We start from the raw sequence: 21,038 nt of genomic DNA, 5'->3' as shown, positions 1-21,038 counted from the left end.
TGTTGTATTGGGTTTTATCCCCAGGGAAGTTTTACATTTAAACCTTAATTTCTGAAGATGACAAACCCACTATTTTATTCTTCCTCACCATGCAAAAAAAAAAAAATCCCCAACATGAGGTTGCACTCAATGAATAGAGAAAAATCAGGAGCAAGAGCAGAATGTGCAGGACAATGCTTGGAACTTCTGCTAGTTCACCTGAAGTTCATAAGCCACGCTTGAATTCGTTCTGTGATGGATGTGACAGCAGAAGGAAAATGATACCCCCTCCCATTTCTCTCTGTTGTTTGCATATAGGATTGGGCTGAAGGAAGACCGAAACCTGGAGACTGGTTGTGAGGGAGGAAGGGGACAAGGATGGAGGGATGATGGGGAAGTCAGGGGGTGGGGGCATGGCACACTCCCTCTAGCGACCCAAAAGTGCAGCTTACCTTCCACTTCTGACACTTTCAGGGAATAATGCAAGACCCATGTCAGCAGCAACACAAGGCTCAGCCCTGTTCCTGTACACAGCAGGGCAAGGCAGACTGACACATCTGCATTTCACATTATCCATTTAAAACGGGATTCACTTATTTCTTCCCCTCAGATTGCTGTGTCATGGGAAGCCAGACCCAGTTCTCACTGAACTAGTGTGACCTCTGCAAGGAGAAGTAGTAGGTCCTAAAACACATGCTCCTTCATTTCCCTATAGGCAGAGCTGGAAATTGAAATGCTCTGCTCACAACACGCAGCCCGAGCCAGGGCAGCATGCTGGAGACTGCGTGGGAACAAGCCCTCCGGAAACAAACCCAACCCTCCTGATTCTTGGAAGTATTGGGTCCAGCCTCTTTTGGCACATGATGAGAAAGATGTTTTGTGCCCCACCTCACCACGGTGCAGTCTAGTACACATTTGGGGGTGATGTGTCCATGTCACACACCTTTAGCTAGGCTATGAGAGTACCTTCTCTTCTCTAAATATTTACCCTCTTTCACTTACACATTCTCCTGCAATGTGCAAATGCTATATAAAGATGGTATCAGGAATAATTTGGATTGTTATCCACGTGTAGGGCTCTGTTGTAAAGGAAGGCAAAGTTTGCTATTCTTTGTATTATGAAGAAAAGGGAAAATGTGTTGGGAAGGTAACAGCACTGCTGACACTATTTAAATTCCACGAAAGGAAAGCCCTACTTCAGTATCCATCACAGTCTCCTGATCATTTACAGATTTCTTTCCATGGATGTGGTCTTGTGTTTACAACAATATTTGCAGCTGGTGCAACAGTCACATAAACACTGAGAGGACACAAATTCAAAAGTTCAAAGAATGACATGCCTGTAATTATGATTAATGTTCATTACTAACCATCCAAAACCCAATACTCTGGAGATGTATTTTGCAAACTTGAATGACACAATGTGAATTACCCACATAATATCCAACACAAAACCAGATATTAGATAAATTCCAGCTTGGAAGCCACAAATTTCTTTAACTCTGCAGCCTACAAGGTGTGCAGTCATTTAGATAATTACCCAGATTTTGACTCTGGCACACAGTATTATGAGAATGATTACCTATCTACCCACCTTTCCCAGAGACACAGTCACAGAAGCCTTAATGGAGGACACCACACAATCACATAAGGCAAAAAAAATAACAAGAACCAACATACACACTTGATCATAGAATTATAGAATACCAGGCTGGAAGGTGGCCCCAAGGATCATTTGGTCCAACCTTTCCTGGCAAAAAGAAATCTTCACACAACATGGTGGAGGCACTGAAAGGATGTGGAAAATTGGGAATAGCACTCATGCTGAGAGCATAAATTATCCTTCTCTTCAAGAGAACAGAACTGGATGACTACTTCTCACTAGGAAAAGCAGAAAACCATGAGCCCTTTTATGAGGCCCATAAATCCACATCCCACAGACTATGGAATCCTTCATATCCTTAGCATTCCTCTCTTTCTCATTTCTATCCCACTCCCTTGGTGCTTTCTTCTATTTTTCAGCAAAGGACAAGGAAAAGCAGCTGCGGCGGGAAACCTGATAACTGTAGGAAATCTAACCCACCTGGTATCTGCCTTCTCAGGACTGGCAAGCCTCAAGGGTAAATTCCCTCTTTCCCCTTTTTTGCCACTCAGGACACTCCCAACAGGGCTCATCCTGGTGTACTGAAGCGAGCAGGAACACTCACACTGCTCCTGTGGCAACAACATCAGGACCACCACTTTAAAAATGCTTTTGAAGGATGTATTTAGCAGGGAGTTGTAGGCAATATTATAAGTTAAGAAGTTGTTTCTGGTGCTTTTCTATTCTTCAAACTCCACCTCATCCCATCCCATGGCATGAACTGTCCTGTTTTCGAGTTTTAGGAGGATGAAGAGCATCAAGCACCATAAAAAATAAAAACTGCAGAAAGTACTTGCTCATAAAGTAACTTTATATTCTCCCTCTTGATTGGGAATATACTTGTATATATCTAAAGTGTATGAAGTCAAATAGTTATTTCCCATATAATAAATAACAGGTTTCCCCAGAAATCACAGCACTAAGGCAAGGAGTTGTAATACATGGTGTCTTGGACAAGCTCTTAGAAAGGTCATTTTTTGATTGCTTTCCTTCTGGTTTAGTACCCTGTGTTTTCAGCTCTCTATATAAATAATGCCTTGGACTTCACTACTACTTCACTAGAAGCAAAAAGTTTCCAGAAAGCCAAACAAATAACATCAATATTTACCACACTGAATTAATCCTCAGAGGTCTGCTAAGGTAGTGTTTTCCCATACCTCATGGAGACCAAAGGGTTGATGAACACTCTCAGCATGAGAACAGCCACATCAAAGCAGACCCGAGGGTCATCTGGTCCTGTGCCTCGTGCCAACTGCCAGAAGGAGCTGCCTTGAAAAGTTCAATTTTACCTTATATGCTTATATTTACATTTTTCAGCAGTAATAAAGTATTTTGACAAGCTGGAATCAACCTTCTTCAGTCTGCAGTGAATTCTGTCTGTTTGTTCCAATTTTAAATACCAAAACTCAAATCTGGACATAGCAATTCCCCATAGTAGAGAAATTAAGAGTCAAAGTCATTCTCTTGCTAAAACAATATACAGGGCCAAATTTGTAATCTTTCTTTGCCTTTCCCCATTCAGCAGAGGGGAATAATCCCATACAATGGCATGTGTCCAATATGATTGCCATGGGGAAATTAGAGGCTTATATCTAGAGAAGTATAAATCCTGCATTACTAAGGTTTCCTCAGCCATAAGGGAAAGAAACATTGCCTCCTGGTGATTAAGAATGTAATTATTATTATTATTTCTAAAACACTTTGAATTACGTGGTACGTTTTCTTTAAATGGGCACTATCGTTACTGCAAGTTGATTTGAACCAATGATTTATTCACGGCTTAATAACCCTGTTTGCTTCACATGCTCAGCACATTTTGCTCAGTATATTATATTATTGGCTGGTTGCTATAAACAGTCCATTTAAATTTAGACAAAAGCTTTTGGAAAACTTCTATTTCAAACTTTTCAAAAAGACTGAATTGATCAGGAACTACTGGTTTCTTCTAAACTCTTAACATTCACGTGTGTGTCTCAGGATCTCAAGAAAGTTCATAGGTAATCTCTAGTTGAAGTTCCCATTCAAACAAAACTTTCTACTCAGATCAACCCTAATATTCAGTCATTTGAAAATCAAGAGGAAGTCTGCCAGACAGCACTGCCAAATGGTGAAATTTCTGCAAATAAATCAGAATTAGGCTTCCCCCATGGTGCTGTTAATAAAATACATCCAGCCAATAAATCTGCATTATCTTCCTCCACATTCTAAAGTAAAAAAGCTTTGGTTTTACTGCCATTGTTGCAAAGCAGGTCTTAAACAGAAGTAGACATGGAAGAAGAGGAAAAAAAAGTCTTCAAAATTTGGCCAGATACACTTCTGTCAAGAAACGATATCTTTTTAACCACTGTGTAATTACAATGTACTTTTTGTACTGAAACTCTTCCAAAGTTTTGGCTTGAAGGCGTTGGAGCAAAACCAGAGCACACCATCAGTGATGCACACAGCTGCACAATCAGCTCCTCTCAGGTTACTTCACGTTTGAATTTTTAAAGGTATCGCCAGGAACCAAATCCAGTTGTTTGTTCTCCACAGTTGCTACGGCCCTTTATAAGGGTCACATGCTGTTCCCTCTCCTAAAATTTCCATGTTGCAGTTTCTTAATCAGTCATCATTTTCAGGATGACAGTTCTTATTTGGCTCTTTGGAGAAGGAAACTTTCCTAAAAGAAGCATCATGTGTAAAGTTGGCATGAGCAATACCTGCTCTCTTTCATACTCCTTTTATCTACTCAGAGAAGGAGAGGAAGCCACATGAATCTTAAGAGGCACTGCCTGATTTACAACCTGCTCTGCACAACCCTGCAAGACACTGGGTTGTCTTGATTAGTTTATACAAAATGCTGCCCTCTAGTTATCACGCTTTGCTAGTTAGATGAGGAATAAGACTGTAGAAGGCTGAGCCACAAGAGCCAACACTTGCTCAGCTTTCCATAGTCTTTCCTGCTCCTTGTTCAGGGAAGTTTTCTGAATGGTGTGAAAAATTAGAATCTAAATCAAACACTGAATTAGATAAAGCCACGAGCTAGGATGACAGGCAGTGATTGTCCCCCTGTACTTGGCACTGGTGAGGCCACACCTCAAATGTTGTGTTCAGTTTTGGTCCCCTCATGATAAGAAAGTCACTGAGGAGCTGGAACGTGTCCAGAGAAGGGCAACAGAGTCAGTGAAGGATCTGGAGCACAAGTCTGATGATCAGCAGCTGAGGGAGATGGAGGTGTTTAGGCTGGAGAAAAGGAGACTCAGGGAGGACCTTTTCCCTCCCTACAACTCCCTGAAAGGAGGCTGTGGCCAGGTGGGGGTCAGTCTCTCCTCCCAGGTAACAAGCAACACGACAAGAGGAGACGGCCTCAATTTGTCCCAGAGAGGTTTAGATTGGATATGAAGAAAAATTTCTTCACTGAAAGAGTTATCAAGCTTTGGAACAGCCTAACCAGGGACATAGTTGAGTCACCATCCCTGGAGGGATTTAAAAGACTTGTACATGTGGCATTGAGGGACATGGTTTAGTGGTGAATATGGCAGTATTGGGTTAACAGGCAGATTCAGTGATCTTGGACATCTTTTCCAATCTAAACAATTCTATGATGTATTGGTATCCGAGTGATGCGATCATTACTTTTCTTTAACCAGCACATTTCAAGAAAACTTCTGTCTACCAATTATCAAATTCAAAATTCCACTGCTCAGCTCAAACAACTTGGTTGGCTGTGTTTGCCAGCACAATCCAGCTTTGAAGGCTCATCTCTGTTTTCTCAGAACAGCATGAACCATGCATCCCTGTTTGGTCCCTCTAGCCTTTAAGTCAGCTGCTCACAGAAATCCCTGCCTGAGCTGCCAGAATCACTGATAAAACAATATTTTCTTTTGCAGAAGTTGTAACTTTTGGTAAGATGACAGGGCACATGAGTCACTCGTGTCGGTGTGTGAGTGCTTGGGCCAAGCAGCACAGGAGCTCCAGTCTGGCAGCCCAAGCATGGTCCTTGCTCACAGCAAAGGGACAGGGCAGGTTGCAAGGCCAACTCACTCCTGTTATACCTTTCCAGCCCCTTAAACCTCCCCAGGTGCTGCTTTGAAAAACAGACATCCCAGAGCCAGACAACAAACTGGACACATACCCCAGATCATTCCTTTCCACAACCACCTTAAAGGGTTATGTAGTTAATACTCAACAAGTTTAACTTCTTAAAGACAATTACTACTTTTGCTTAAATACTTGGGAAGGCTAGAACACGGGTTGTGGTTGGGATTTTTTTCCCTCAAACAGAAAAAGGGTTGGTTTTGTCTGTGTTTTTTTAAATACGTGCTACATTCTTGACTTTGAACAATGGCAAATAAAAATCTGTTTTTTAACATAGGTGAAAAAGAATTAAATTTATGTGAACAAATAAATATTAATTAAGTGATTAATAGATACCATGCTCTTGGTTTCAATGCAGCTATAATTATAGATGAGATTATGCATGGAGATGTTCAGAGATTAAGGAAAAGGAAGGAGAAGACTGGCAGAAGAGAGCAAATATTTTCCATGCTGTGAAACCCTGCTCATTGCCTTTACATCACTTCCCAGCATGAAACTGTCTTGGCCCATTTCCATGGGAGCATCACAGGAAAGGGGGGACTGAGATGACAGCAGAGGTGACCCCAAAAACAGTGTGCTCATTGAAAGCAAACCCAAACACCAAACTTCATCTCACACTATTGCAATCCATTTACATGGACTAAGGGTCATGTTTCTGCACAATGATTCAGAACACAGATCTTAAGTTAAAAGGCACCATGCTGCTTCCCAAAATCATTTTGGATTCCTCTTGCTCTATTTCTGTCTTTTTGCTGCTTACATCTACCTGTGTTTTGTTGTTCAGCTAAACTGTTTTAATGCAAGTCATTTACTACTCAGAGGAAAGGGAAAGGGCAGAAGCAGAGGTGCTTGATCTCTTTTATGTATAATTTTGCAGCACTTTCAAATTCCACATCAAGATTGCCTTGTCCTGCTCTGAATTTCAGCTGGCTTTTTACTTCTGCCACCCCAGTTATAGGCAGACACTGTCAGTCCCTGAAGAAATTAATACAGCATGATTGTGAGGAAGACAGAGAAATACAAGAGGCATGAGGACTAGATTTGATGCATTAGCAGACATGTGCCTTCTGAATTAATGGAGTTAATGTATTTAAAAAACAACCCCTAAGCATTTGAAAACTTAGGTATTAGTGGCATAATGAATTATAATACACTTTCTGATAGAGAATGCAGAAGAACTGTGCTCTTGGTGATGAAGGTTGAGAGTTTCTGAATGTCAGTAGCTTTCCACAGCTTGGAAATGCACCTAAAAGCAAAAGCAACTTTAAACGAAGGGAGAAGAAGAAATGAGACAGAGAAACTAATACAATGTGAGGTGAAACTGTAGCTCCACAGGAGGCTGATCTATACATCTCACATCCTACCACCAGCATTATTCAAGAGGAAGAAGCGTTATCCCTGATGAAGCTGTTAAAATGCAAACTAGGCACTTCTGACAGAAGTAAAGTAAACCAGAACACGAGGTGGTGTCACGGTTTAACCCAGCAAGTAACTAAACATCACACAGCCATTCACTAAGTTCCCTCTCCTTCCAGTGGGATGGGGGAGCAAATTGGGAAAAAAAAAAAAAAAAAGGCAAAATTTGTGTGTTGAGATAAAAACAGTTTAATAGGACATAATTGGAAAGGAAGTAATAACAATAATAATAGAATCAGAACACACAAAACAAGTGAAACACAGTGCAATTGCTCAGGACCTGCCAACTGATGCCCAGTCAGTCCCTGAGCAGCAGCCCCTGGCCAGCTTTCCCCCAAATTTATATGCTGAGTGTGATGACTTTTAGTCTGGAATATCCCTTTGATCAGCTGGGGTCGGCTGTCCAGGCTATGTCCCATTCCAGTTTCTTGTGCACCACAGTCCCCTCGCTGGCAGGGCAGCATGAGAAGCTGAAAAGTCCTTGAGTTAGTGTAAACACTAAATCAAGCTTAGCAACAACTAAAACATCAGTGTGTTATCAACATTCCCCTAGTCCTAAATCAAAAACACAGCACTGTACCAGCTACTAGGAAGCAAATTAACTCTATCCCAGCTGAAAGCAGGATAGATGGACACAAATACATCTTAGCTTCTTCCAGATATCACAGCTCTAAATCTCCTTGTCTAGGAGAAAGAAAGCAGCACATAGTGGGTCTGAAGTGTGTTGCTCCAGCAGCAGTTCCCTGGAAAGGATGCTCTCGTTACAGCCCCACAGCTCATCATCATGCTAAATAAATCACATCTTCTGTCTTACTTTCCCAAGGGTGAAGGATAAGAATAAATGTTGCCAGGCCCAGTTTTGTGGTAGTGATATCAATAGCACTGAGGTCTGTTCACAGCTGCCCAGAAAGCCAGCACAAGAGCTTTCTAACCACTCACACCCTCCACAACAGGAAACTGAAAACCATTTTTGACAAGTACACAGCCACAGAGATCACAGGCAGGGGTGTAAGAAAGGGGCTGTATTCAAAACTACCTTGATCTCTTTTGCCACTGAAGGACACTTCAACTTCAGACTGTCCTTTCGCCAACACTGCAGGGAACTTCCACAACAGCTTTCCCTGTTCTATAACTGTGCCACTTCAAGGCCACTCCAGTAGAGACCTCATCTCCTTTAAAGTCAGCACCAATCAGAAGGACAAAAGGTCCCAAATCAGAAGACTTTTATACAGTATCTTTTTAGCATGATTGCAAAGTATCTATCTTCCCATTAGATGTTCAAGTATTCGTTCAAGTAATATTCAAGTGATTTGTGTCCAAAGAAGAGCAATGAAACTGGTGGAAGTGTTAAAAAACCATGCAGATGTGGCACGTAGGGAAATGGATTAGTGACGGACCTGGCAGTGTTAGATTAACATTGGATTCAATGATCTTGGAGGTCTTTTACAACCTTAATGATTTTGTGATTCTGTTTTGAGTTCTAGGATGCCTGGGAGGGCAAGGGTCATTCTCTCTCCTGAATCCACCCTGTTTTCCCCCACTCTCCTGCCCCCAGGAATGCACAGCACAGCAGGACAACAGGACAGGCACTCACTATCCTACACATGGACACAACATATGTCGCATCCATTGTCTTTGTTCCCAGCAGCGACGTGCCAAGCTCTGCAGTCCCCATCAGCATGGCAGCTCTTAGGTCAGCGCTCCAGCCTTCAGCAGGGCCACAGCAGGGCCAGCCCTACACACAGCACTGGCATGGCAGGCTCCCAGGCAGCCTCCTGCAGCACACAGCACCATCTCCTCTCTGCAAAAACAGTGCAAGTGACCCAGAAGGGACAGCCGTGTCCTGGGACAAGCACCCACTCTACCTGCATTACTGGTAGAATTAAAACACCAACGCTCATGACACAGTACCAACCATCTGTCCCTCTTATGCAAAGGGGAACACATTATGCTCTGCTAGTGGCACTGCAACCAGGATGCCACAACAAATGCAGCTTTGCCACCAGCTACTTACAGTATTTAGTGGGCTGCCAATTTGAATTCAATCCAAATACTTTAAAAAGGATTCAGCACACACTGAGAACCCTGCTTTGAGGAAAGTCCAAGAGTTAAAACAGACCCAACAGAACAAAAAGGGTCACTGGTTTCCAAAGACAGAAGTGCAACACACTGCCAGGAGCCTGTCTGTGCTGGCATCCTCATCCTGCAGTCAGTAACCGAGCGCATTTAGATGCCCCAAACACAGCGTCTTTCCCCAGCCTTCCTCATTTCCTCGGTGAAAGATCAGTCTCAGCAGAATTAGAGAAGCAAGGGTTTGTGGAAGGACAAACACAAAACTAATGCTTTGCAGGAACTGGCTTCTCTTCTTTAAAAAAAGAAGTGCTTTTCTTGCATGACATTGTGTAGAATAATTGGTCAGCTTTCTATTTCAAAATGAATTAGATGTCCATGGCAGAAAGCTAAATCTCAGCAAAGGGCTGCTCAGCCCTCCTTCTTCATTGACATGCTGTATCCTCCCATTCCAGTTTGGGGAGAATTTTACCCCAGCTAAGGACAGCTTGTGGCCAAGGGCTTGGTACAACAACACCCCAGGTTTGCAGTAAGGACCCTTACAACACAGGTGTATCACCCTAGTCCTAGAGCTGTATGGCAACAACCGCAGGACCACAGTACACAACTTTACAGCACAACCACCCTCCCCTTTACACCAGAAGTGCCTTCATGCCAGCCACCTCTGTCAAATTTTATCTTCTGTGGTAGAAAGGTTGATTACAAACGAGGATCACATTCCAGGAAAAAGGTGTCAGAGTTTGATCATTTGTCTTCATTCCACGTGGGAGGAAAATGGGGTATCTTTACACATTTGTTACAAATGGGCAAAAGAATCACTTTCAAAGATAAAACTGTAAAAGCCTGGTCTGTCAAAGCAATGGGAACAGCCCAGCAGCAGCAACTGGTTTTGTAAGGCTAACAATCAATCAGAAGAAATCCAGCCTCTCCTGGGAGAAATTTGTCTCAAAAAGGAAATAACAAATGAGAGAACTGGAGTCAAAATACCAGTAAGGAAGAACAGATGCTGCCACAGCAAGACTGAAACAGTCTAGCTCCTTGTAAGCCCTGTTTGTTGCTTCCCCTCTGTTCTGTTTCCATATCTGTATAATTTATTCCAAAGCAAATTTATTATTTTAAAAGCTCTGCGGAGAAGGCGGAGAAGGCTGTGTATGTGCTAAGGGACACAATGCTGGTTATTTCTTGCTCTTGCACACTATTATCAAAGGCTTTGCCTAACCTGGGATTTAGTAAGACTTTTAATTAATGGCTTCCAATGGTACATTCACACTGGAAAGGCTTCTCTCATTACTTAATTAGTCTATTGTCCTAATTAGGCAGGGCAAGTCAGTTTTACATTCTCACTGTCTTGCATGAGAAACCTTGGTTTTCCCACCTAGGTTTTCTCTCAGTTTCCAGCTCCTCTGTCCTGACTTGCCTTTTGGAAGGACTTTGAGCTAGGTGGTGGCAGACAGCATCACCTCACCTTTCCATAGGAATCTAGAGCAGGCAGGGAATGTTTTGCCCTCCTGAAAGCAGAGTCCTCTGAAATCTCCAGCAAAGTCTTGGGTTATTAAGAACTGGCTCATCAGCACCTGTCAGGAACAACATGAGTGCATTGCCTAACAAATTCTCTATTTGCCTATGAGGATAACACTGGTGCCAGTGGGCATGGAATGAGATGATCTTTAAGGTCCCTTCCAAACAAAACCACTCTCTCATTCTACCCCTTAAGGACCAGAAGAGCACTACCTATGCCCAGATGTTCAGTCCACTCCTAACCTGGGCGAGAAGTGATCTGAGAAGGGCACCTTCCAACAGGCTGGGTTTGTTGAACCCTTAAAACACAGGGTGCTGTGCAAGGGCACAACTGGCACAGGTCACACCTGTGTTTTTTGTCTCACAGTTCTGCCTTCCCTACAGATGAGCACGAGGGAGGCAGTTTGCAATCCATACTGCAATATCTGACCGTTTCAGTGCCTATCAGCTACACTGACTCTAAAGACTTTTGTCAGCAAGCTTTCAACTTAGTCCAAATAATTTTGCCTAATCAGTTTTGATTAATAAAAAGATTGTTTAAGACATAAGACATAAAGGCAGAGCTCACAATTGACTTAATGCTCACATCTTAGATACGGTAGAAGAGGTTTTTACCATTTCTAGTCTTCCCTTGGAAAAGCCAAGATATAATCTCTGCCTTGACAACATCTACTTTTACACAAAAGGGACCAGTATACCTCATTCAAGCCTAATTTCTCCCTGCGGAGCACAGCATTGAAAACCCCAGAGATGGTGCCAATATTTTTGGAAAGGCCAGAAAGAAAATAGAAAGAACTAGTGATGGAAAGCAGAGGACAGCTAACTCTTTAAATCATCTTCATCTTGGAACACCCCTCCTATGGAGGAAAGATTAAGAGAGTTGGGGTTGTTCTGCCTGGAGAAGGGAAGGCTCCAGGGAGACCTTAGATCACCTTCCAGTACCTAAAGGGGTCTACAAGAAAGATGGGGACAGACTTTTTAGCAGGGGCTGTTGCACCAGGACAAGGGGTAATGGTTTTAAACTAAAAGAGGGTAGATTTAGATTAAATACTAGGAAAAAGTATTTTACAATGAGGATGGTGAAACACCAAAAGCAGTTGCCCAGAGAGGTGGTAGATGCCCCATCCCTGGAAACATTCAAGGTCAGGTTGGACAGGTCTCTGAACAACTTTATCTAGTTGAGGATATCCCTGCTCAGTGCAGAGGAGTTAGACCAGATGACCTTTAAAGGTCCATTTCAACCTAAACTATTCTGTGATTCTATGATCTTTGCCCCTGCTGTTTATTGAGCTGCTGAGATCATACTGGCCATTTGTAAATAAGCTAACAGTGCAAACCTCAAAAGAGACAGATACTTTCAGTCAGATATTAACAGATACTGATCGTGAGAGCATGATCTGCCCTCCACCAAGAGTCAGAAGAGTGAAGATGAGAGGGAAGCTTGAGAGGAAAGCAGAAATATTAACTTTGCCAGCTCCAGACTCTTCCAAATGCTACCAGAAGACTCTTCCAGGGTTATTTTTGTTTCCATGCCTTGCTTTTAATCTTTGTACCAGGAATTGGAAAGAGTGTTTACTACACTTGAGGTAAAGTTAATGCTCCTTATGCCACATCCTCGTGGCACCACTAGCCAAACTCTTCCTGAATTTCAGCTCTGACCTCCTCCTCCCCGACAACACAGAGAAGCCACAGGCCTGTCCTAGGGGTGCTGTAAGGCTGGGCTACGTCACTCAGCTGGGGAATCAATCCCAGGGACTAGGGTTTGCTTTTATTTGGGCTGGCTCACTCAGCTCTGCAGAGAAGACATCAGGACAGGGTTGAGAGACCTTCACCACCTTCCCAGCTACTCCTCAACTGAGGTAGTGTCCAGAAACTTCCAGAGTATCTCCAAAGAAAGGATGAGGAGGAAGGCCCTTGACATGCAGAGACTGAAGAACAGTCTCTATAAGTGCAGAGGCTGAAAAACAAACTAAGCTGGCAAAGGTGTAGTGGTGGAAGGAGGCTTCCCAGCCACTCAGCCCTGGCTCTGCTCCCCAGGGCGCCTCTCTGGCGATGCCAACACAAAGATATGACCCAGACAACTTCAGTGAAAAGCTGCAGGTAGGGAATGATACAACACACAGCCACTGTCCTCAGACAGCACGGGGCCAAGCTAATGACACAGGCTATTGTTCTTGTATTCTGTTTAAAAGAGTGATAACTTGCATGAACACTGGCTTTGGAGTACATGCTTGGCAACGCCGGCAGATAAACAGAACGCATTTCCATGGAATACCATAAGGTTCTGAAAGAAATACATTTTTGTATGTAAGTTATTTTTGCAATATTATTAAATCCAGTAGTGAATATTTTGAATGTGGTATAATCCATTTTCCTAGGAACCAGCCAAGAAAAATCGACAGCAGCACAAGGGAAGTGCCATCATGCTGCCATCCCTGTCCCACTGTTCCCTCAGGGACAGGAGTGGGAACCTCACATGCCTTCCCTGACATCCCCAAACCTTCCCTCCTCCATCAGCGTGCCTAAAAACACAGCTCTCATCAGTCCTTCCCTCACCAGCAGAGAGGCAAGCCTGGATCCCTCCTGCCAAGGCTGCTGTGACCCTGCTCTCCTCTGAGCCAGGGACTCTCTGCTGGTCCACAGAGGCCCCAAAACCAAGTGCTGACAAATGCATTGTGAGGGCAAATGTAAACCCCTAAAAAGGCAGGGCAGGGGTATTTCAGCAGAGAGGGAAAAGCAAACAAAATGCAAACAACAAAATGCAAACAAAATCAAAAAAAAAAAAAGCATACAAACCTCATCCCTAAATTAACTTCTATTTAATTTATAGGCTATCAGATGATACTTCTGAGCCTTTTAATTAATCACAGGGAACAGTTACTTTGGGCCCGTATGCCCACCTTCTCCCTTCCCAAAACACGTTCCAGCTCATGTTGAAGGACTGTCTGCAAGGTAATTAATTATTTACCATTAACTACTTGGCTCTCCAAAAATTCCAGGAACATCAAGTCCTGGGGCAGCAATGTCCTTTGGGGCTGAAAAGAGAAAAAGAAGAACCTTTGCTAGAGACAGGGAAGGGCAAAGGGCTTGGAAGGATTGAGAAAGGGAGAACAGGAGCTCAGCACTGGGGTGAACCTGGCTTGCTCTCTTGTTCGAAGGTCCATAGGGTGGCCTTCCTGGGTAGGCTGGGTATTATTTTACATGATACAAGATGAAAATCTGACTAATTATAGGATTTTTGTTTCAACTAATTTGTGAGTAACTTTATAGAGACCTATGTGTGTAAGAGAATTTTTGTTAAACACTGCAAAGACAAATATTCCTCAGTTCAGAAATGCCAGAATTACTGTTTCTAGTGGAAACCTGATTCATTCCTCTCAAACCATGTATTTATCATATAATCACTCACTTGACCACATACCATCTGGCTCTTAAACCACTGGTACACCTGAAGTGCATGCTGAGTACTGCTGACTTACTGAGTGACTAACAGTGCTTCAACTCCACTCCCCAGCCACACACCCACAAGTTACAATGCTGTGTTCAAGTCCTGCTCCAAACTGGGGTTGTCCTGAAAACCAACGCCTGGGAGTAGGGAGAGCAGAGATATCTGCTGGAAGTTACACAAACTTTCATAAAGGGGCTCCTGAGATCCAACACTCCTAAAATACTTGCAACTACATGGAGGGTTTTTTTCCCCTGAAAAACAAAAATAGAAAAGAAAAAAAAAAAAAAAAGGCAAACCCAAATATCGATGGCTTTGACCTCACAGAGTTGAGGGGATGGAATCCCCTTGGGAACCCCTATGGAGCTGCATGAAGGACCAATTTAGAAATACTTCTGAAGCTACTGCACTCCAAAGCAACTTCGGAGCTGCTCATGCCTGAGGGAGCTGCCGCTTCCTCCAGAGCTCCCGGAGCACAGCATGGGAGCAGCAGAGAACAGGGCCACAAATGCCACTCTGAGCAGGATGGTGGCTCTGAGCCTCCTCCACGCTGCTCCCACAGCCCAGGAGAAACCCAGTGCAGCATTGTTGGAAGGAGGGATGTGCCAGGCCCTGGGTGGGAACCCAACCTGAACCCTCACCAAAGCTGGAACAGCTGAAGGTGATGCTGTTGGAGACCTCTCCACATCAGCTCGGACATGGACCTCTTGGACAGCTCTGACATGGACCAAGCTGTGGACATGCCTGTGTCTCACTATGCAAGTTACCTTCTAGAGAAAGACAGATCAAGACTGTTCCCCACTTTGCACTGCTATTATGCTTGAAGTTCACTCTTCACCTTAATCCAAATTGATTTTCTCAAAGGTTTCATCCTACTGCCACTCCTGCTTTTCCCACCTCCTGCAGCCAATGGCCCCACTCCAGCACCTGCCTGCCTTGGGGGCAGGGGGCTGCAGCAGAGGGATGCAGGGAGGGATCGACACATCCCCAACTGCACTCCTGCTCTGCCACTTCCAGAGCCCACTCAGGTACACCTCCCACAACAGACCACTTCCAGCAACTTCTCTGCACCAACCCCACAGCCCATGCCATCACCACGCCAAGCCCCAGCCAGGCTTCTCCAGAGCAGCCCTAATGCTGCAGGTACCATTCCCATGGTTGGTGGCACAGGGAGCAGCACTGACAGTCAGCTTGATACGGCAAATTCATCACCGACCAGCTGGGTGAGTCAACAACGAAGCTAAAAGAGAACATTGACATGGATTATCCCCCACCAACAGCAGAGAAGAACCAGTGGGACCATTTGTCAGCAGCTCATTTGTTGGATGTCACAGGTGCCCATCCCAGTTGGGGGCATGCCGGGTGTCCCCCTCCCACACTAGAGGACACAACGAGTGGGGAAGGGAAGACCCCAGAGTCCCTGCAACCTTCAAACTGTTTAATCAATAAACAGCACATTTCCCTCAGCAGAGCCCCCCTGAAAGCCCAGCCACCTAGGCAGGGTCCCCCACACTTTAGAGGGCCAGAGGCTGGGTACATCAGCAGCACTGGTGGGAGTTTGCTGTAGACAAATGAATCAGCAGAACAGATGAGCAGCTCCTGAAGCATCTACCCACAATCTACAGCAAGAAGAGATGTAATTTCAGGCTTGTGGCAGATGCTGGAGGGTTTGTGGTGCTAAAAAAAAAAAAAATAAATCTCAACACACCTACATATAGATAGCTTTCTAGGACAAGGAAATCCTGCAGTAGCTAAAAGAAAACCAATCAGAGCTCTCAACTGCATTTGAGGTAAGGAAACAGAACATGGTCCAACACAACATCTCTAAAAGGTCAGTTTCCCAAAACTAGAAACAATCAAACAAAAATAACTGAGAGAAAACACCTAAATATAAGTAACTGTGACAATCCTTATTGGGAAATGTTTAAAGATGCCTTAGTAGAGCCCTCCTTCGCACCAAAACCAGCAATACTATGTTTAAAAAAAATGTTTATGTGGTTTAAAATAAGAATTTTTTAAGACAAGACACAAATTTAAAAAATAAATATGTAACAAATTGAGAACTCACTATAAAATTAGAGCTAGAAATCAACACATTTAATAAAGAAAGCTAAAGATATCAAAATAACTACTGGCAATAGGTACATCAGGAAAAAAAGCAACCATTTATCAATACAATAGGCTTGATGCTAAAAAAGTGAAAGTATCCTGATATACAAGATGGTGGAAATATAAGCAATACTTTTTATCTTTGTAAATAAGGATGACTTAAATCTCAGCTATAGAAGCAAAATTCTCCGAAAAGTCAGTTGGGAAGATACCCAACACCATCTGCTAACCATCCTTCACATCTGCAGCTAGAAAACTTGCACTCAGAGCATATGAAGGAGCTCACCAAATTCCCAACACTGACTTAAAAAAAAAAAAAAAAAAAAACACAACAAAACACCAGAAACATGTCCCAGGCCAGCCAGGAAGTTCCAGAGGTCTTGGAATAATAAATAAAAAACCCCGCTCAAGCAAACAAAAACTTAGCACTGCGCCAGTATTTCCAGAGGGCAAACGGCTGACCCGGGAAGTGCAGGCTGGTCACCCTGCCCATGCTCCCAGCAGGGCAGGGAGCAGCCAGAAATCAGGGGGTGGAAACACAACTCCTGTTAGTCAACACAGTTTTCTGGCTGGAGGGCTTGTCAAACGGATCTAGTATTTCTTCTGAGAGTTTGCATTTGGCTGACAAAGGTAACCGTGTTGACATAATACACGCAGACTTCTGTGTGACGCTTGACTTTGGCTGGTGTGACAGCCCAAGAACAAAATCCCCCACACTGTGCAAACAGCAGTGTATAGTGTATATCCAGAGGATTTAAAAGCCAGTTGAGCCCAGTGACCTCGTTAGAGTTATACCTGCACTGCCTGCCCCCACAGAGGTTTTGGATCCCCCAAGAGATGACGTTCCCAAGAGGGAAAAGGGCCCGTGAGGCAGCAGAAATTGCTCTCTGCACACAAAGCTCCAGGCAGCACTGCTGGGAGACGTGGGTTTCCAGGGAATGCATGTTTGGGCTGTGTGCCTAAGTTTGCAGTGAGTTCAGAAGAGCAAGAGAAGGGTATTGCAGAGCCTCTGCCCAGGGAGCAGGCTAACTCATTGAAAAACATTGGCTGGTTTTAGTGCTGATTTTCACACTTGTAAAGCTAGCCAGAGGCAGAAATGGAAAGCTGTAAACTCAGCCATGCCAGCAGCCTTTGGCTGGTCCTGATCCTGCATGTGCCACATAATACATGGCTCACTCATATTATTTCCCACTTGGGTCCTAATCTGTGCTCAGCACTCTGAGCACCTCCCAGTAACAACACTGGACACATCAACATACCTTACACCTTCCCACATGGAAAGTGGAGTAATGTGATTTCTCTTGGTAAGTTTTACAGGGGAGTTCTTTTGCTTCCCAACTCCCCCAGTGCAGGGATATCAGGGTGGTCACGTTTGTCAGAGTTTTCAATTGCCACAGAAGTTCACCTCTCCCATAAAGACAGACAGACATCTCTCCTGCCAGAGGAGCAGAGTTATTTCCCACGCCCTTCACCCTCAATCACATAATTGTCCTGCACTGTGAACATACAGACCAAAGTCTGCAGCTATGATTGAACCTCTCTGACCACACAAACAGCTACAAGTATCCGGGTAGCTGAACGTAGGAAACTTTAACGCCAGCAGTTCTCCAGCAAGACTGACTGAACGCGGACTGTCCATCACAGAGGAAGCCTGTGGCTTTCAGTGAATCCCGATTTCCTCTGCCCACAAGCACCGCCCACCTCCTTCTCCTCATTCAGCTCCAGGCAACTGCTGATATGAGACCCTGCCCTACAGACACACTCGTACTCTGCCCGTTGCGGCTGCGTGCAGAGCAGAGGTGCCGAAATGTGACAAGTACTGCAGGGAAGTCAGGGGAAAGGACCAAAAACCCCATCCCCACAAGAGTGATCACCCACCGCGGCTACTGAAGCAGTGCCAGTTACACATCCCAGCCTGAACACAGCTTATCCTGCCAATGCAGTTTTAGGTCCAGCTGGACAACCTTGCATGGGCTTGCTCCAGAAATGGAGGGAACGAAGCCTGGCGCTTCCAGGATTTGGCAAGAGCTGACACAGCCATCACAGGTGCCCTTTTCATTTATTGAACTGGCTTAGGGTATGTTTGCACATGAGCAGATAAACACTTTGTCCAAAGGACTTCAAACTGGCTGCTGGGCTCCAACTGAGCCCCTCTCATTCACGTGGCTGTTCACATGTCAGGAGGAGCATGAACTGAGCTGAGATCCCTGACTTTTTGTCCTGGGTCCAAGAAGGCTGACAGACTGCTTTTTTCCCAACATGGAGAGAAGCAGTATTGTCTGAATATCCTAAACACACATGATCTTCTCAGCAAAAAGACAACAGTTAGACGCTGGTTAGACATTTCATCTTACTGAACTTCAGACCATCACCATCAACCTGACCATGTCACCCTTCTGCTGTTGAACCCTTAGTGATTGGGCACAGGTATTCCCAGTTTAGGCTGTGACTGAAGGAGAAGCAGAAGTGAACTCAGGTGAATAAATCAGGATAGGTCTCCTGACACCACTGCTTCAAAGCCTGTCACACTGAATTCCCCACTAGTGACACTCAAGTTTTGTGTGCAACAAGAGCCACCTTCCCTCAGATCAGGAAGGTGAGCAACTTGTGTTAGCTTTACTCATACACCCCAATAGCTTGTATGGAGAGCAGACAACAAGCTACTGACAAGGATTAAGATTTGGAAAATATCTCCATGATCACTTCAAGAGAAAGTTGCTCTTTTTCAGTTCCACAAGAACTTTAACTCAACTCACAGCAGAGGCAGTCTTAAAACATGAAATGCATTCAAGTGATTAACAATTTGAAGATAATAAAAGCAGTTAATAGACTCAAATCTGCTTGCTTCCCAACCAGCCAGATAACATTAACCACTAGTTATCTTGGGAGAAGGGAAGGGTGTCTCTTTTTCTTTCCCAGAACCACTGATCACAAGCTCGCAACACCCACATTTTAAAGCAAAGCTGAAGGGAACAGCAAATACCTTTTCCAACCATACTATATTTCTCATAAACCCAGTACAGCATGTCTGTGTACTGTGGGTACTATGGGCAGTGTTTTGTGTACCAGTTAAAGAGCAACTCACTGTTCAAGGTCCCTACATCCAGCACCTACTCAAGCCAATGGCCATTTCTGTACTACCTATCATTAATGAATCAATCAAATATTAAAGGCACTGGGGAGAAATTGTCCCGTCAGCCTTACCCATCAGGTACTTTTACAGAACTCGAGTTACTCCATAGTCAGGGAGTCAGCGTCTCAAAATGCTTACAACACATCATGAACACTGGAGAAATTTCATTAAAACCACTTTACAAGCTATAAAACTGAAGGTCATTTTATGTCTTTCTCTATAAAAGCAGACAGCGGCGTACTCCTCAGCAAAACATACGCTACAGCACAGTTTAAGCAACACACTACTTGAAACTCCTTACAGAGCAACTTACATCCAATATTACTTCTTTCCTAAAATTGATATCCAGTACTATTTCTTTGTTAAAATAACAAGACTTTGAAGGAAAAAAAATTTACACCCTCAAACAATAGAGCCTTCTTAAAAACGTTTAATAGTATCCACTGCACAATTTTCCTGGATTAATTCATTAGGGAGGTTAATACATAAGGCTTCAAAGCAGACTTCTAAATTACCCATGGAAAAAATCATGTAAAATCTTACTCTGCTTTCAGCATCGCAGCTTTACGATGAAAATACTAAAACATTTGCAAGGCTGGAACACAAAAGCAAGTGTTCAGCGTTGTAATGGACTCGTCTCAAAAACCCGAGCGCTCTTCCTCCGCACCTGACACGGCACTCGGAGTTCTCACCTGCGCCTCTGCCCCGCTCCTCCCAGCGCGGGTCGGGTGGAGGGACGTGGGTTTTACCTGAGTTCGGGCTCCTCCACGTGCAGCTGCCTCTGGGGGACAGAAGTTTCGAAAAGTCGGAGGACAGCAGCAGCGGGACGGGACGGACAGAGAGCGAGCCGGGAACCCGACGGCAGCCCGCTCACCGGAGAGAACAGACGGGCGGGCGCTGCTCCGGCTCCCTGGCAGCTTGGACCCGTCGGCCGGGGCAGCTCGGACCCGGGGGTCCCCAGCGGAGATGCCCTCACGGCTCCGCTGCGGGGCTGCGGTCCTGCCCCCGCCGCCCCCCGCGGGCTCCTGCCCCGCCACCAGTGGGCCGCGGGGCCGTGCGGGGCCGGAGCAGCGGAGCCCGGGGCGCGGTGCGGGGCCGCTCCGCTCCGCTCCGCCCGCCGCCGCCCCCCGCGCCCGCCCCGCGCTCACCGGCGTTGCGGAGCTTCTTGTTCCGCAGCACGGACAGGATGACCAGCGCGTTGCCCAGCACGTCCACCACGATGGTGAAGATAAGCACGGCCGCCAGGCCCGTGGCGGCCCCCGCCGCCGGGCCCCCCTCCAGCCGGCAGCCCGGGCAGCTCCCGTTGCTCCCCGGCCGCTCCATGCGCGCCTCTTCCCGCACCGCCGCCGCCGGGGCCCCTCCTCCTCCTCCCGCCCCGACGGCAGCGCTCCCCGCCGGGGCGGCGCGGGGAGGAGCGCACCCCAGGCCCCGCGCGGGCCCGTCCCGGGGCGCTCCCGCCGCCCCCTCCCCGCGGCGCCGCCGCCCTGCCCGGGGCGGGGGCTCGCGGTGCGCGGGGGCTCCGCGCCGCTCCCGGGCCGATGGCGCCACCGCGCGGCCGCGCCGGGCAGCGCCGGGCGGGCCCGGGGCGGGGGGACCCCCCGCACCCCCGGGGGGGACTCGCCGACGGCCGCTCGGTGCCCACGGCCCCG

The 21,038-nt window shown here is 45.6% G+C and overlaps 1 protein-coding gene across 1 annotated transcript in view; it reads right to left on the bottom strand.

Annotated features, from left to right (window-relative positions):
• Positions 1–20,712, bottom strand: part of GPR50 (G protein-coupled receptor 50) — a 44,554-nt gene extending 23,842 nt beyond the window's left edge. Inside the window, exon 1 of the mRNA XM_027716491.2 lies at positions 20,538–20,712. Within this exon, the coding sequence (XP_027572292.1) occupies positions 20,538–20,712 (175 nt within the window). The remainder of the gene's footprint in view (positions 1–20,537) is intronic.
• Between the last annotated feature and the right edge of the window lie 326 nt (positions 20,713–21,038).

Source organism: Pipra filicauda, unplaced genomic scaffold (genome assembly GCF_003945595.2).
Source record: "Pipra filicauda isolate LSUMZ 115617 unplaced genomic scaffold, ASM394559v2 scaffold239_size1682155_pilon, whole genome shotgun sequence".
Lineage (NCBI taxonomy): Eukaryota > Metazoa > Chordata > Aves > Passeriformes > Pipridae > Pipra > Pipra filicauda.
Note: the sequence above shows the minus strand (reverse complement) of the source record. Positions and strands in the feature narration are given on the sequence as shown.